This window comes from Salvelinus fontinalis, chromosome 2 (assembly GCF_029448725.1).
Source record: "Salvelinus fontinalis isolate EN_2023a chromosome 2, ASM2944872v1, whole genome shotgun sequence".
In the NCBI taxonomy this organism is placed as follows: Eukaryota; Metazoa; Chordata; class Actinopteri; order Salmoniformes; family Salmonidae; genus Salvelinus; species Salvelinus fontinalis.
In genome coordinates this window covers 7,863,500-7,881,001 of record NC_074666.1, presented here as the reverse complement: position 1 = coordinate 7,881,001, position 17,502 = coordinate 7,863,500, and the positions used below count along the sequence as shown (strand labels likewise).

The 17,502-nt window shown below is 45.9% G+C and overlaps 1 protein-coding gene across 1 annotated transcript; it reads right to left on the bottom strand.

Moving 5' to 3' along the window:
* Positions 1 to 2,990: 2,990 nt before the first annotated feature.
* LOC129811068 (ribosome-recycling factor, mitochondrial-like) lies at positions 2,991 to 17,483 on the bottom strand. The gene is made up of 7 exons (XM_055862217.1): positions 17,398 to 17,483; positions 12,099 to 12,293; positions 11,664 to 11,819; positions 9,190 to 9,308; positions 4,996 to 5,087; positions 3,925 to 4,084; positions 2,991 to 3,745 (listed from the first exon to the last, which is right to left on the bottom strand). The coding sequence occupies exons 2-7, from the start codon at positions 12,289 to 12,291 to the stop codon at positions 3,668 to 3,670; spliced, it is 798 nt and encodes a 265-aa protein (XP_055718192.1). The 5' UTR covers positions 12,292 to 12,293; positions 17,398 to 17,483; the 3' UTR covers positions 2,991 to 3,667.
* Between the last annotated feature and the right edge of the window lie 19 nt (positions 17,484 to 17,502).

The window sequence follows — 17,502 nt, the reverse complement described above, 5'->3', positions numbered from 1 at the left end:
ACACAGTCATCACAGGCCACAAGGCCAGGTCAACACAGTCATCACAGTCCACAAGGCCAGGTCAACACAGTCATCACAGTCCACAAGGCCAGGTCAACACAGTCATCACAGGCCAGGTCAACACAGTCATCACAGGCCAGGTCAACACAGTCATCACAGTCCACAAGGCCAGGTCAACACAGTCATCACAGGCCACAAGGCCAGGTCAACACAGTCATCACAGTCCACAAGGCCAGGTCAACACAGTCATCACAGTCCACAAGGCCAGGTCAGCACAGTCATCACAGGCCACAAGGCCAGGTCAACACAGTCATCACAGGCCACAAGGCCAGGTCAACAGTCATCACAGGCCACAAGGCCAGGTCAACAGTCATCACAGTCCACAAGGCCAGGTCAACACAGTCATCACAGGCCAGGTCAACACAGTCATCACAGGCCACAAGGCCAGGTCAACAGTCATCACAGGCCACAAGGCCAGGTCAACACAGTCATCACAGGCCACAAGGCCAGATCAATATAGAGAAAAGAAATGAAGCAGTTTTCTTCCCCAGTATTAGTTACCTGATGATTAAGATGCCCCACCTCCTGCTAATGGTGTTTCATATACGCAATAACAATTTCCATACTATAATAACTATTTCTGAGTGGGTGGAAAGGCTTATAAGGTCTAGATTAGACCCAGTAGAGCATCATATAGGCTCAAAACCCTCTGCATTAATGTATATCAGTCATCCTACATACTCATTTGACCCTATGACCCCAAAGTCACACATTCCAGTCTTCAGGTAGTCCTCACATGACATTCCATTAGCCCTGAACCGTATGCATAGCAGGCCATCAAGATTGTAGCCTTTCACAGTAGACCTACAAGGGCACTCGTTCTTATCTGAGAACTGACTTAATTGTACTGAACAAAAATATAAAAACACAACATGCAACAACTTCAATTATTTTACAGGGTTACAGTTCATATAAGGAAATCAGTATATTGAAATAAATGAATTAGGCCTATGGCCTAAATTTTTAGATTTCACATGAGTGGACAGGAGAGCAGCCATTGGTGGGCCTATGTCATCCCAGGCCCACCCAACCAGAATGAGTTTTTCCACACAAAAGGGCTTTATTACAGACAGAAATACTCCTCAGTTTCATCAGCTGTCCGGGTGACTGGTCTCAGACGATCCCGCAGGTGAAGAAGTTAGATGTGGAGGTCCTGGGCTGGTTACGCGTGGTCTGCGGTAGTGAAGCCGGCTGGACGTACCGCCAAATTCTCTAAAACAAAGTTAGAGGCGGCTTATGGTAGAGAATTGAACATTCAATTCTCTGGCAGCAACTCTGGTGGACATTCCTGCAGTCAGCTGTGGGATTGTATGTGACAAAACTGCACCTTTTAATGGCCTTTTGCCCCCAGCATAAGGTGCACATTTGTAATGATCATGCAGTTTAATCAACTAGTTGATATGCCACACTTGTCAGGTGGGTGGATTATCTTGGCCAAGGAGAAATGCTCACCAACAGGGATGTAAACAAATTTGTAAACAATATTTGAGAGAAATAAGCTTTTTGTGCGTATGGAACATTTCTGGTGATCTTTAAATTCAACTCATGAAACAGGGGACCAACACTTTACATGTTGCTTTTATATTTCAAACACCATCACCAAATATTAATTACAGATCAGAAACTGTACAGAGCCTATTCTTTTCAGTCTCTGCCTATCTCATGAAACAAGGGTCTCCCTCTGTTCCCTCTCCAATTTAGCCCCCCTCCATCCTAACACCTCAAATCTTTCTGAACACCAAATCCATGGTAATGTACAGTCTGTTTTACATATGCAGTGAATCTTCCCCTATGACACAAACTGCTGGGCTGAAAGTCTTCCCATCACACCAGAGTTGTATTCTACATCACTGATTGGATTCTTGATGAGATCGTCGGGTGGCTGGTACACTTCACATGGTGAGGACGCGATAGGCATATGGGACACATTTCTATGGCCGCTGAAGTGCTTCACTGCCCTCTCTCTCTCTCTCTCTCGCCCTCATTACCACCGTTCAGGAACATGGGCTGGGTGTTGGGTGTGTAATCAGAGCGGCACTGGCAGGGAGGTTTGATCGGCTGCACAACCCCTCTGCCAGGCTTTAGTGAAGTACTCTCACCAAACCTAACCGGTATATCAATGTTACACCATTCTCACAAGACTCCAAAAATGTATAATTCAAACATACAAAATCTGCATGTAAAGTACGAAGACAAGGCCCCTGCGAGATAGACTTACAGTTCCTTGCTTCAACTGAAATAATATGTAACATCAAATCACTACAGGGACTACAGCCAGGTAGTTACAGTACGTCTCCTTACTTTAACCTCCCAGCCAGATGTTGGTGTCCAAAGGGAGTGCACTAACACTGTCAATTCAAAAGTTTACTGAGCCAATTTAGACTTGTGCCGCTGGTAAAAATGTACAAGAAAATCTATTTCCTCTCCTCACCATCCCGCTATTCCATGGCAGCAGTATTAAAACAGAGGGAGGCTGTGAGCGGAGGACCAGTAATTCAGTTGATAAATGTCAAATGAAATGAAAGTATTCAGCTGAAAGTAATTTCCAGAGCTGCGTTCGGGCCAGGGACTTGAGTCTTTCACTCCTCCATCGATCATGTTCTGGGCCAAGGTACACAATGCCCCCAAATTACTGACATATGGACCCAGAAACACTGCCAGGTCCCTCATCTGTGCACTCCTCCTCTAAACTGTTGTTTATCCAATGACCATCTGTGTGTGTGTGTGTGTGTGTGTGTGTGTGTGTAGCGTCTCAGGGTAGGGCCAAGTAAACCACCATATTAAGACCCTGCCTAATAGATGAATGGTGTGATGCATTATAATTTAGTACAGAGGAAGAAAGTAGACCATTATCACTCACTAATCTAACATCTAACTCACATCAAAGGTAAAGAAGAAGAAACAGAAGAGAGATGACGTACAAAGCAGTGTTTCAGTTAATGGCACCCATAAATAATGGTAGTAGCCACTTTATTGTGTTTGCATTGATAGCTGTAGGATTAATCCTGGACAAACTGACAGAACTAATCAGTGAGTTTGGAGTGGCAGTAAAGGGTTGCAGTCACTCAATGTCGAGAGGCTGCTTCCAAGTGTAAGAAAACAAAAATGTCATGTGTAAAATTGTTTACTATCCCTTTAAGGGTGAATCTGAAACAAATGCTGGCACCACATACATATCTCTTCTTCCTGTCCTCTGGGAGATTGTCTCGGTGTCTCAGACCAGAAACGCCACTCAGTTTACGTCGAGTGTGGTGCTTTCTACATAAACACAGCTCTCTGTAGCATCAGTTTGATTAGGAGGAGGCTCCCAGAAGCCATTAAAAGTCAATTTCTCCCCTCTGTGTTTGTTTGAAGACGAGAGTGAGTGAGGAACCCAGCAGCCGCTGTTGTGCGATGCCAACTTCTGGAACACACAAACAAGCTCCCAACGAGCGCCAAACAAATCTACAGTACTAGACCTCCAGTACCGTGTGCAGTATCGTGTGCAGTATCGTGTGCAGTATCGTGTGCAGTATCGTGTGCAGTATCGTGTGCAGTCATATATGCAGGAGGAACCGTTGCAAACGTGACAGTATCAAAAATAAAGGTGTGGTGCTGTTAGTCGTCATCACCCCAGCAGCTCTTTTGTCTTGGTAGTCAACTGCTTGTCTACATCTGCTGCAAAGCTGTCCGCCATCTGCCCAACCTGAGAAAATGGAGAACAGAAATTCTTATTAGACAACTATTACAATTATAGAAATACTGTAAAACAATATGGGGTTCAACAAAAAACAGTAAGGATTCATCTGAACGTTTGTAGCCTTCTGACTATTATAACCATTGTATTTCAGTCCTCCGATAGGACAGGTTGAGGTATCTCAGTACCTGTTTCTCCACCAATCGGATGGTGTCCTCGGAGACGGTGTCCTTGGCCTTCTTCACCTGAGTGATAGCGTTGGATCTCACCCTCCTCAGAGACTCCTTGGCCTTGTTACCAAACTGCTTAGCTAGCTTAGCCAGGTTCTCCCTGTGTTCCCGCGTCACCCTGCATGGACACAGCACACAGTGTTACGAGTGATAACACACACAAAAAGCATGAATACACACAAACACACTGTTTAATAGAGAGAATATGGGAGAAAGTAGGCACAATTCATATTAATGCCCAAAGCATTCATTCCTTAAAACAATACCTGGCTAAATGCCTGGCTCTCTGTGCCACAAAAAAAATAAACTTCTCGTGGTCACAGAACAGTCAACAACTTTGTTTTGCTGGTGTAACAGCTAACACTTTATTTTCTGTAATTGGTATTTTTGCCTGGGACTATTTGCAAACAATCCAAGAGTGGTGTCTATTTACTGCAAACAATAATGTGTAATTACTGATTCTGGGCCAATCAAGACGCTCGCTCTCTTTGGAAATGCAAATACTGTTGCGTGCTGAGACTGATTGCAGAGGAAGAGGGCGTCCGTCTGTCCGTCCCCCTATCCTGCGCTGCCAGACAAGCACCTGCTGCTGGGCGTACTTATTAATCACACAGCCTGCATCCCAAATGTATTCACTACAGGGTCAAAAGCAGCGCACTACATAGGGAGTAGTGTGCCATTTGTGACGTAACCACATGTTTTTGTGGTTACGCGAGTGACGGCTGCACATCAAGCTATTTGATTTGGCAGGGAGCAGAATTGGTCAGAGAACTGAAGACTTCTGACCAAGGTTGGTGTTGTAGAACTGTTACAGTCAGATAAATGTGTCAGAAACTCCTGGAAACCAGACAGATCCATGCATTTCTTTACAATGTGACGGATGGTCAGGGAAGGGACTGACAAGAGAATTCATTACTGGAAAGAGAAAAAGACATGGAGAGAAAGGGTAAAACAGAGAGAGTGATGAAATTGAGAGGAAAGAAAGAGCGAGAGTAGAGACAGTGTTCGGGCCCAGCCTGGTTGACTCACTTGGGAATGGCCACCTTGATTATGGTTCCGTCCACCTCAGGGTTGAGTTTCATGCTGCTCTCTCTTAGGGCGCGGGTGGCAGCAGCCACGGCCTGAGGACACAAACACACATTAGACCTGTATGAATGACTGCCAGCTGGGACTGGGGCAGTAGTACTCTCACTGCAGACACAGGCGGTCCTTGGTCCTGCTGGCTTTGATCCATGGCGAGCTGGGTGAACTGTGTAGAATCTCTGGTAGAGGGGGTTGGGGGGGGAGCACATGCAGTGTGGAAGTGCTGCGGGGTGCTGTCAGAACGGGGTCTCCTGGGAACTCACTATGAATTGGAAAAGGAGATTCTGAGTAAAGTTTCTTTCCACTATAGAATATATTTTATACAGCACAACGGTCTGGTAGACAACCGAGTCATTATCTAGGAGATGCATGTTAGAACTAACGGTCTGGTCGACAACAGAGTCATTATCTAGGAGATGCATGTTAGAACTAACGGTCTGGTCGACAACAGAGTCATTATCTAGGAGATGCATGTTAGAACTAACGGTCTGGTCGACAACAGAGTCATTATCTAGGAGATGCATGTTAGAACTAACGGTCTGGTAGACAACAGAGACATTATCTAGGAGATGCATGTTAGAACTAACGGTCTGGTAGACAACAGAGTCATTATCTAGGAGATGCATGTTAGAACTAACGGTCTGGTAGACAACAGAGACATTATCTAGGAGATGCATGTTAGAACTAACGGTCTGGTAGACAACAGAGACATTATCTAGGAGATGCATGTTAGAACTAACGGTCTGGTAGACAACAGAGTCATTATCTAGGAGATGCATGTTAGAACTAACGGTCTGGTCGACAACAGAGACATTATCTAGGAGATGCATGTTAGAACTAACGGTCTGGTCGACAACAGAGTCATTATCTAGGAGATGCATGTTAGAACTAACGGTCTGGTAGACAACAGAGTCATTATCTAGGAGATGCATGTTAGAACTAACGGTCTGGTCGACAACAGAGACATTATCTAGGAGATGCATGTTAGAACTAACGGTCTGGTCGACAACAGAGTCATTATCTAGGAGATGCATGTTAGAACTAACGGTGGTTGAACTCCAATAGACAATTAATGAAAAGGTTGTAATCTGGATATGTGATTTGTCTGTGGTGGTGGGAGAGGTGCCCGAGGGAGAGCGTCTCAAACAGGAAAGACAGAAAGGAGAGGTGCCCGAGGGAGAGCGTCAGAAACAGGGAAGACAGAAAGGAGATGTGCCCGAGGGAGAGCGTCAGAAACAGGGAAGACAGAAAGGAGAGGTGCCCGAGGGAGAGCGTCAGAAACAGGGAAGACAGAAAGGAGAGGTGCCCGAGGGAGAGCGTCAGAAACAGGGAAGACAGAAAGGAGAGGTGCCCGAGGGAGAGCGTCAGAAACAGGGAAGACAGAAAGGAGGTGCCTGAGAGTCCGAGACTGGGCCTGTGAAGCCTCCAGTACATGGAGCCTGTTAGACTGACAGTACAGGCCGTGTGGGAACACACTAACGCTGAGCACACCGAGTTCAGGTTCAACACTGAGAACCAGTTTGAAACTCAGCACTAAGAGCAACATCACCAGATATGACAAGGGAGCGAGAACGTTCAAACAGGAAATAGTACCAATGAAATAGGTAAATAGTACAAATAGTACATAATGAAATGGACCAAATCCCACTGGTACCAGAGTTACTGTATATCACACATTCACAAATCTCTGCTGCTGCAACATGACAACTGCTTCAGTCCAAAAGTGTGAGTGTGTAATGTGGGAGGAGAGCAGGGCTTTAACCTTATGGTCTTAACCACTGAGGGGGGAAAGAATTGGCAGCGAGATTCAAGGATTTATTTGTTTGTATTAATTCATAAAGTCTCTTGCCTTGCAAGTTAAATATATAAATAAAAACAGCCTCCCGAGTGGCACAGCGGTCTAAGGCTCTGCATCTCAGTGTTGCGGCAACACAACAGCCTGGGGTTCCATCCCATGACCAGTATTCCATCCATGACCGGTATTCCCATATGGCGGAGCACAATTGGCCCAGCATCGTCCGGGTTAGGGGAGGGTTTGGCTGGGGGTGTCTTTACTTGGCTCCTCGCGCTCTAGCGACTCCTTGTGGCGGGCCGGGTGCTTGCAGGCTGACTGGTCGCCAGTTGAACGTGTTTCCTCCGACACATTGGTGCAGCTGGCTTCCAGGTAAAGTGGTCGGGTGTTGGGAAGCGCGGCTAGGCGGGTCATGTTTCAGAGGCCTCTCCCGAGCCCGTTGGGGAGTTGCAGCGATGGTACAAGATCGTAATCATGAAATTGGGGAGAAAAAAGGGGGTTAAAAATTAATTATTAAATAAACAGCTTCTCCCATTCTCTAGTTCTCTCCTATTCTCTAGTAACTCCAGAGAGCCATCCCATACCTATGTTTGATTGTTCTCAGTACTGAATTCATCATTACTTCCTACAGCTCTAGCCATTAGGGGAAATTGGGGGAATGCTGTGCTCTGTTCTGGCCAGCTCTGTAAACACCAGGCATGTTCTGGTTAATATGTTAAATTGTGGAATTACACGGAGGTTTGTGAATAAACACAGCCAGTTCAAAGCCACAGCCCAACCGAGAGGAACGAACAGAGCTAAAGAAAACAGCTGGTTAATGATGTTGAGGATCCCACACAGACCTTTTACATCCCTTTCTTCCTTCAGATCCAAGTGGTTTAATTCATGCTGCCATTGCCACTTCACAACAGCCACTGGGGGTTTGCAGTAACACAGTACTGAATGGCTGGAAAACAATGGCCTCTCGTTAGGATCATGGGTAATTGATGTGAATAATTATAATCCTATTTGCTCTGGGTGCTGTGCAGTCCCCCCTGTGTTGCCTTAGCAGGGCTGTTAAGACTATTAGGTAATGGGAGTGCTCTTGTCACTTCTAGGTTAGACTACTGCAATGCTCTACTTTCCGGCTACCCGGATAAAGCACAAAATTAACTTCAGTTAGTGCTAAACATGGCTGCTAGAATCTTGCCTAGAACCAAAAAATGTGATCATATTACTCCGGTGCTAGCCTCTCTACACTGGCTTCCTGTTAAGGCAAGGGCTGATTTCAAGGTTTTACTGCTAACCTACAAAGCATTACATGGGCTTGCTCCTACCTATCTTTCCAATTTGGTCCTGCCGTGCACACCCTGGGTTCATGCCAAGGGGGAGGTCTTCTGCCTCGTCTCAGGATGGTAAGTTGGTGGTTGAAGATATCCCTCTAGTGGTGTTGGGGCTGTGCTTTGGCAAAGTGGGTGGGGTTATATCCTGCCTGTTAGGCCCTGTCCGGGGGTATCGTCGGACGGGGCCAGTGTCTCCCGACCCCTCCCGTCAGCCCCCAGTATTTATGCTGCAATAGTTTGTGTGTCTGGGGGGGGGGGGGGGGGTCTCTCTGATAATGACAATATGCTAATCCGTATGAGTTTCACAAAAACAAATCTGCAAATCGAAAAGCTGTGATCTCTCATGAATAATGTATTAGTACACCTACGGTGACAAGAGTACTACGTTCCAGGTTCAGCTGCTCATGTTGAAGAAACAGTACTCTGCAGTACTAAATGGATCTGAGCCAAGGCCAAAGAGCATCAATCTCCCTTTAAAACTGATCCCAGAATTAGACAGGGGCAACCCTCAACAACATAGGACGCTTTAGGGAGAAAAGACCAGGGGAAGGAGAAACACAGGGAGAAAAGAATGAAGAGGGAAAGAGTTGTTCACTTTCAGTGTGTCTGAGAGAAAGAGAATCTATTGGAGCAGTTGGCTCTCCGCCTTCCCAGAGGGCAAAGCGCGGTCACTTCCTGCTGATGACAGCTGACCACAGAGTCTTGGCATTTGTTTCAATCTTATCCCAGAACAAAGAGCTTCCCTGAACCATCGATCACTAACCGACTCAAGTTTCAGAGGAGAAAGGAGTAAGAGAGAATGAGAGAGAGAACGAGAGAGCTCGATGGAAGTTGTGTGTCGACACTTGACACTGCTCAACCTTCCATGCACTGGATGAGACAAGAGTAGGAGATTAATCCAAGTTTCTAAAATGACGTGCCAATTTCACAATGTGTTGCCATCAGCCCAGAGTGTGTGTGTGTGTGTGTGTGTGTGTGTGTGTGTGTGTGTGTGTGTGTGTGTGTACTGTGCATATGTGAGCTCACCTCTGGGAAACCGGTCATGTTGACCACGATGAGCTGAGGGGACTTCATGGAGATCTGACCCAGCTGGTTCAGTGGGAACTTGCCGTCTGCCGTGGACACCACAATGTGATCCAGAGCTCCTGAAAACCCAAAAGGACCAGGGCCCGTATTTATACAGCATGTCAGAGTAGGAGTGCTGATCTAGGATCAGGTCCCCACATCATGTTACTCCTAGTCTGAAAAGCTTTATGAACAGAATATAAAAACAATAAACTTAATTCTTGAGTCCCAGCATAAAACAAGACATGACAAAGACAACTAAACCGTTATGTGATCACTATGAAGCCTCAGACTGTTGGCAGAGAGTGAGCTGAAGGTTATGGTTGGGATGCAGGTTTGGTTTTGGCTGGGGTGCAGGAGGTCCCCCCCAACCCTCATCCCCTCTCTCGGTCACCCCCTAACAGTGCAGACTGCTGAACCAGAGCTTCAACATGGGTCTCCTCTTCTCATCTGGCTTACCTCAGACGCTGCTGTTTCCTCCCTCGCCGTCCTCTGGCTTACATCACCAACTCTATCCCTCGCTAGTGGAGAAGTGTGGAGGGTGGGGTGGACCATAGAGTAATCTACCTTTTTTAGCCTGCGTTACTCGAGCCCTAACCTCGTCCCCAGGCTAACTGCTAGAGCCGGCTGGTAGACCAGAGAGACTACCTGGCTGCCTGCACATCTGCTAGCGCTTCCAGAGGGCACACAGGCATTTCCTAAACGGCATGAGGAGGGATGAGGATCGACTGGAAAGCCATTAGCCAAATGGACTCTTCCTGGTCAGGGCACAGGCAGCTGACCCAACATGGCAGAAGGTAGACTACTAGTCAACAATACAGGCCTTCTCCCAAAAAAAAAAACACAAATTTACCATGGGTTTTGTTCAGTAGGGCACACTGTAGAAAAACGTTTTGCAACAGAACAAAAATGTATTCTTACAGGACATATTCAGGTAAGAGCTACCTCCCTTTTCCTCTCTCTAATTCTCGACCCGACCCTGGGTTCCTCATGATAAAGTCCCATCAGACCTCCAGGTGGATCCTGTGTGACTCTACACTGGCGATGTTTAGTGGGTGGGTGCCCTGGGATCATGAGCTCTAGCCTGGGGCACCTTACGATTGTGAGGATGACATTAACTAGTTGTTTTGAACTATGGAAGCTAATGCTCTGACCCATCTCTGGGAGACAGACTGGGGTTGTAAATATGTGTGTGTGGGTTGAGGTTGACTGGCGTCCTGACCTGAAAATGCTCTCGTTTCAGTGTATTCATCTGAGGCAGTATACACCGAGCTGTTCAGGGAGGACTGGATAGCCTGACGTTAGTCCAGTGTTCCCATGGACAAGAGAGGTTAGTCTTCTAGCAGAGGAACTGAGAGGAACAGGCTGTAATACCTCCACACTGTCTGCTAGTTCCCAGATGCCCGGTTCACTGTATTAACCCGTCCAATACAACAGCCCTTCCTTCAGCTAACTTTCCTTACAACAAAACACACCACATAATGAGACCCAGATGAGACTATCAAACACACACAAGAACAAAATGATGTCATGATTCCCCCCATTCCAAAATCTCTCCAGTCAGATTCCCTGTCAGCTCTAAATCCTGCTGCTTCCACAGATTATTGTGCATCTGGACAGAGGAGCAAAGAGGGAGAGAGGGGGGGGTATTTAATCTTTGTATAAATCCTGCTATTACAGCTTCCTCCCCCTGGGGCCCTCCCTTCAGCCCCCCTCTCAGGGTTGGTCTGCACCGAGGGCAGAGGGGGAGGCTTTGAACTGGATGTAGTTCAGGAAACAGGGTTAACAGGGGTCAAGGTAAAGGGCAGGGATCACTCTTCCCCCCCCTCAGGCCATTTGTCAGGGACAAAGTAAACAGATGGAGATGCACTTTTTCCTCATCTTTTGACCAACAATCGATAATGAAAACCAACAGTTGACTTTGGTCTTTTAAAGCTTACAAAGAAGGACAACACTTAAATGTCAGGCCTTCAGAGCTTTGCATCCCGCATTGAAAGATCAGACAGTGGTACTGACAGAACTGAACGGTCTCCTCTACTGACAGAACTGAACGGTCTCCTCTACTGACAGAACTGAACGGTCTCCTCTACTGACAGAACTGAACGGTCTCCTCTACTGACAGAACTGAACGGTCTCCTCTACTGACAGAACTGAACGGTCTCCTCTACTGACAGAACTGAACGGTCTCCTCTACTGACAGAACTGAACGGTCTCCTCTACTGACAGAACTGAACGGTCTCCTCTACTGACAGAACTGAACGGTCTCCTCTGACAGAACTGAACGGTATCCTCTACTGACAGAACTGAAAGGTATCCTCTTCATAATCTCAGCACCTAGAACCGAGTGCACTGGCCAGATAATCAACAGTCGGTCATGAGAGACTATCCTCTCCATGGAAATAGCCCCTACCTTACAGTCCACGGCCCCTACGCACCTGGAGAGGATCTGATGCTCAGGCTGCGGCTGAAGTCGTCCTTCAGGGTGGTGAGGACGGCGGACATATCCTCCTTCACTTCCTCCAGACTGATGATGTCCTCCACCAGCGAGGAGTTGATGTTCACTTTGGAAGCCTGGCCCTTTGCTGCCTTAGCTGAGGGAAAAAATAAAAGCAGGCGGTCTTCAGAAAGACTTCAAAAGGGGAAGAACAGAAAGAGAGGAGGGAGGCCTGCATGCTGGTAGTCTTATCTATCACTGTCATTACAAATAAAAGCAAGACAAGAAATCACAGTGAAGTGGGGTTTTCAACCTCCTGAATGTTCTGACCACTTCAGTAGGTCTTGATTCCTACCACTATATTTGAGGGGAACACTACTAGCTAAATCCTTCAGCTAAAATAAAAAGCTGCCGAGGCAAGCGGCCCTCCACTCACCTTTACTCTTCTTGGTGGCATAGAAGCGTACGCAGGAGGCAGCAGGGGGGACCATGTTTTGATGAAAGATATTTGGGAGCAGCAGTTGGACCCTGGGGATGACTACCAGCTGAGGAGACCTCACCATGGGGACCAGGGCGATGAGGGATCGGCACAAAGCCGGCCGCATTAGGCCCAGCAGACTCAGTGTCATAGCTGTCAGGCAGTGACATGGAGAAATAAAAAAAGAGACATCAAAGATGAATGGACAAGACATGATTATTGTCTGATGATAAAACATGACTGTCAAGCTAATAAAAACACTAAAGCTATGAAGTGATCATATATCAGTTTGTAGATCTATCTGGTTACAATTCTCTTTTCATAGTGCAGCGATCCTATCGAAGTACTGTACCACGCATGCCCAGCATCATTAGTAGCATCTGTAATACTAACCAGCAGGGGGGGTACATATGTCTGTCCATCTACATACTATATGCTACTGCTTCAATTACAACAGTATGAGTTATAACTAGGGTTGCACATTTTGGGGAATATTCAGGTGGTGGAAACTGTCCGTGGGAATTAAAAGAAATATATGCAAATTAATATTAATACCATTTAAAATGTAGATGTTTCTTGCATTGGCTAAATTTACCATATCATATGAAGACAGAAACATAAACCTTTTACCTTATCATAAGTAGACAATCCCAAATGATTAAATCCTTCCAATAGAAATAAAAATGTAGGACCAAACGGAACTTTAATTAAATGAGTTGACTCCTCACATGGGATGATTTCACTGAACAAAAGGGAATATGGAATGATCCCTCGCATCTCCCAAAAACGTTTTCAACATCAGAAATTAGTCTAGAAACTAAGGCTTTGGTTGTCTTCCTCTCAGACTTCCATGTCTTCTCCCTGGACCTCCTCAATGTCCACCTCTTGGACATCAGACGGAGGCCTCATCTTCATTGTCACTTTCCAACCTTGTTGAGGATGGCTCGTTGTCAGGCTCAAAAAGCTAAACATTTGCCTGGATGGCCACCAATTTTTCAACCCTTGTATTGGTCAGCCTGTTGCGTGCTTTGGTGTGTGTTACCAAACAAGAACCAGTTGCACTCTGAGGCTGCTGATGTTGGTGTGATTTGGAGGATGGAGGCAACAGGGGAAAGAGCCTCAGATCCACAAAGTTCCTTCCACCAGGTGGCTGATGAGATATGTTGGCACGACTGCCATATTGCATCTCCATCCCAAAGCCCTTGCTTGGAACTGTACTACGCCAGACTGCCAAGAACCTTGCCCTCATCCAGGCCAAGGTGACGAGACACAGTAGTGATGACACCATAGGCCTTGTTGATCTCTGCACCAGACAGGATGCTCTTGCCAGCATACTTGGGGTCCAACATGTACACTGCGGAGTGTGCGGGCTTCAGGCAGAAGTCTTCACGCTCTTTGACGTATTTCAGAACTGCCGTTTCCTCTGCTTGGAGCAACAGTTAAGTGGGCAGGGCAGTACGGATTTCTTCTCTTACATCTGCAAGCAGTCTGAACATCAGACAGGATGGCATTGTCTCCCTCAATCCGTGCAATGGCTACTGCTATAGGTTTCAGGAGTTTCAGGCTGCTTACCACTCTCTCCCAAAATACATCATCCAGGAGGATCCTCTTGATGGGGCTGTCCATATCGGCAGATTGTGATGTGGCCTTTTCTTGGAGAAACTCCTTCCCCTCCAGGATACTGTCAAACATGATGACAACACCACCCCAATGGGTGTTGCTGGGCAGCTTCAATGTGGTGCTGTTATTCTTCTCACTGCTTGGTGAGGGAGATTGCTGCTATAACTTGATGACCCTTCACATACCTAACCATTTCCTTGGCTGTCTTGTAGTGTGTCCATTGTTTTCAGTGCCATGATGTCCTTGAGGAGCAGATTCAATGCATGAGCAGCACAGCCAATGGGTGTGATGTGAGGGTAGGACTCCACTTCAGACCAAGCAGCCTTCATCTTCGCAGCATTGTATGTCACCAGTGCAAATACCTTCTGTGATCCAAGGTCATTGATGACTGTAGTCTTGCATGATGTCTACTTTAATGCTAATTAGCATTTTCGAATCAGAGTAAATAGAGCCGAACATTGATACACGTCAGAGAAATTCACAGTTTTATCAAAACGTCACGCCAGGGTAAGTCCACACAAACACAGCCTTTATTTGAAATATTTCTAACATTCCCTATGGAAAAATGAATTGTGGGAAAATGATCGCTAGGTTTTATGGGTATGACACCTCCACTGTAGGGCTCTAAACAGTCAAATCAATCTGTTATGAATTCCCTCCCAGGGACTCTTAAGGGCTATTTATAACCTACGGAGACAAACCCTACGGAGCGTAGCGTCACAATGTCATTTTTCATCACAAAAGGGGTGGTCCCCAAGTACAGTCTACTCCAACAGTCTACGTACTGCGGTGCCATATTAAAAGTGCAACAAGCCGAATAATGGGGGCAGTGTTGTGTAGGCAATGAAGCTCGCTTGGTTCCTTTATCTGATCTATAGGCTATGCATCAAAGTAACCCATTTTGCAGGTTTCCACACACAATCTTAAGCACATCCTCTCATTCTAACAGCCCTCTCTCTGGGACAAAAACTCTGCAACTTTTCTAACTCCTGCAGTAGGCTCCCCTCCTCCGCTGGAGCTTAGCAGGCTAGGCTATGGGTAGTAAACTGGCCCTTCACACCTCTGGCCATAGACAAATCGATTGGTCACTAGGGGTCATGGTTGTCAGGGGCCTAATCACACCGAGGGGTCAGCCAATCATAGGCAGTCATCTTGGGTCCCAGATCCCCAACTCCTGTCTCCTTTTTATTTCACCTTTATTTAACCAGGTAGGCTAGTTGAAAACAAGTTCTGATTTACAACTGCGACCTGGCCAAGAATAAAGCAAAGCAGTTCGACACATACAACACAGAGTTACACATGGAATAAACAAACATAGTCAATAGTACAGCAGAAAAAGTCTATATACAGTGTGTGCAAATGAGGTAAGATAAGGGAGCTAAGGCAATAAATAAGCCATGGTGGCAAAGTAATTACAATATAGCAATTAAACATGGAAGTGATTGATGTGCAGAAGATGAATGTGCAAGTAGAGATACTGGGGTGCAAAGGAGCAAGATAAATAAATAAATACAGTATAGGGATGAGGTAGTTGGATGGACTATTTACAGATGGCTGTGTACAGGTGCAGTGATCTGTGAGCTGCTCTGACAGCTGGTGCTTAAAGCTAGTGAGGGAGATATGAATCTCCAGCTTCAGTGATTTTTTGCAGTTCGTTCCAGTCATTGGCAGCAGAGAACTGGAAAGAAAGGCATCCAATGGAAGAATTGGCTTTGGGGGCGACTAGTGAGATATACCTGCTGGAGAGCATGCTACGGGTGGGTTCTGCAATGGTGACCAGTGAGCTGAGATAAGGCGGGGCTTTACCTAGCCAAGACTTGTAGATGACCTGGAGCCAGTGGGTTTGGCGACGAGTATGAAGCGAGGGCCAGCCAACGAGAGCGTACAGGTCGCAATGGTGGGTAGTATATGGGGCTTTGGTGACAAAACGGATGGCACTGTGATAGACTGCATCCAATTTGTTGAGTAGAGTGTTGGAGGCTATTTTGTTAAAAAAAACACTACCTTTCCATGTCCATTTCAATAAAGTATCCTTGTGTGTAACTTTGAGGTTGCCTTATTCCCCTCTGACGGAGGGAGATGCTAGTCAGTGGGTCACAGATCAGCCTAAACAGAGTCACTATCTTTCACAACGACAAAAAACAATGTTCTGAAATTGGCTCTTTCAAACCTTTAACACACTTCACAACAACATTTCCCCCCCAGGGGAATCTCCATTCCAGGGTGCAGAAGAGCCCGGCAGCCACCCACCAAAACTCCCTCAAACTCTACTCATCCATGAGGGTCTTTCTGAACCGTGCCTTTCATTGGCAACGGGTGTGAAGAACCAGCCGTGTACCATACCCTGGATGACTTCCTCTATTGTGTGTGATGAACACACCGTTAAGAGAAATGGGGCACTACACTATCACGCAGGTGGATACACACTCAACGTCACCCTCGTAAATCACCTCAACAGAATGTTTGCGTCCCATTTCCTAAATAGGACTCTGGTTAAAAGTACTACACTATATAAGGAATAGGGTGCCATTTGGGACACACCATGCATCTGGGTGAGGGGCTTGGCTTCTAGTCATAATACCACCTTGCTTTGTGTGTGTATAGAGACTGCACCTTAAGCAGGCAGGGGGATCCAGCACAGCCTCACCTGAAACTTATGTGTTGTGTACAGTCTGTAGCTCTTTACTCTATCAATAATATCTGGGCCAGAAGGCAGAGACCATACACATGGTTTATTCTCTAAACAAACCCAGGTTGGCTGCGATTGTATCACTCCCTTCACAAAGCCAGCAGCCGGACGCCTCCCTGAAAAACACGGCTAATAGTAACGCTACAGGAAGATCGTTTTTTTTAAGCATGATTCTTTTGTGTCTCCACTGAGCCTCAGTGTTTATCATAGATGTAACCATTGGCCGTGCCTCAGTCCAGGGGAAGGGATAGAGGGGGGGGGGGGTTGGTTGTCTTTACACGTGAAGTGAAGCAGAAAAACTGTAGCACAGGTGTTCAGTGAGATATTGTATCTCTTTGATATTTCATAAACGGCAAGGGGCCAGCTGGCATGCCCACATTGCATGACACCTCTGAATAATTCAGGTTTATGTTGTTTTAACTGATTAATTCTGATTGTAAAAATGACGCACTGTTACACTGGACTGAAAACTTTAAATTCAGAACAACAAAGAACATAAATGCAGTTAGCGTGCCCTTTAATTAAAGGGAAGTATTCTATCGTTATACTCCCCTCAGGTCACTATTTGGCTACCTTATTATTTAACCTTTAATTTGACTAGGCAAGTCAATTAAGAACAAATTCTGATTTACAATGACGGCCTACTTCAGTTGGCTATATATCAATAATATCAATATCACTCATGCATGTTACACAATGTTAAACAAAAGCAAGCTAGCTAATATGATAGCAATGCTTCCATAGTCTTTGACGATATTTAACTAAAATTAGCTAGCTAAACGGTGGTGGCATTTAGCTATAACGTATGAAAGGTCGTTGCGTATGCAGTCGAACTAAAACATAAATAATGGATCGATGCAGGAGCATATTTGGGATTGGGACATGTTTACATTATAACTACTAGCTATATTAAGAACAATTGTGCTACATTTTAAAGTAGTTACTTACTTATATCTTGTCAAATGTGTCTACTTGCACATGGCTGTGAAGAGCATAGGAAAAAGCTGAACCTGACGCTTGTGTTCGTCGTCATAATAAATCAAATGCTATGTG

Bases quoted from the DNA above. Each gene is read 5' to 3' on its own strand.
- LOC129811068 (XM_055862217.1), bottom strand. From the start codon at position 12,291: ATGACACTGAGTCTGCTGGGCCTAATGCGGCCGGCTTTGTGCCGATCC. The intron at 11,820-12,098 runs GTGAGTGGAGGG...TTTTTCCCTCAG, and splicing joins TGCCACCAAGAAGAGTAAAG to CTAAGGCAGCAAAGGGCCAG. The intron at 9,309-11,663 runs GTGCGTAGGGGC...TTGGGTTTTCAG, and splicing joins GAGCATCAGATCCTCTCCAG to GAGCTCTGGATCACATTGTG.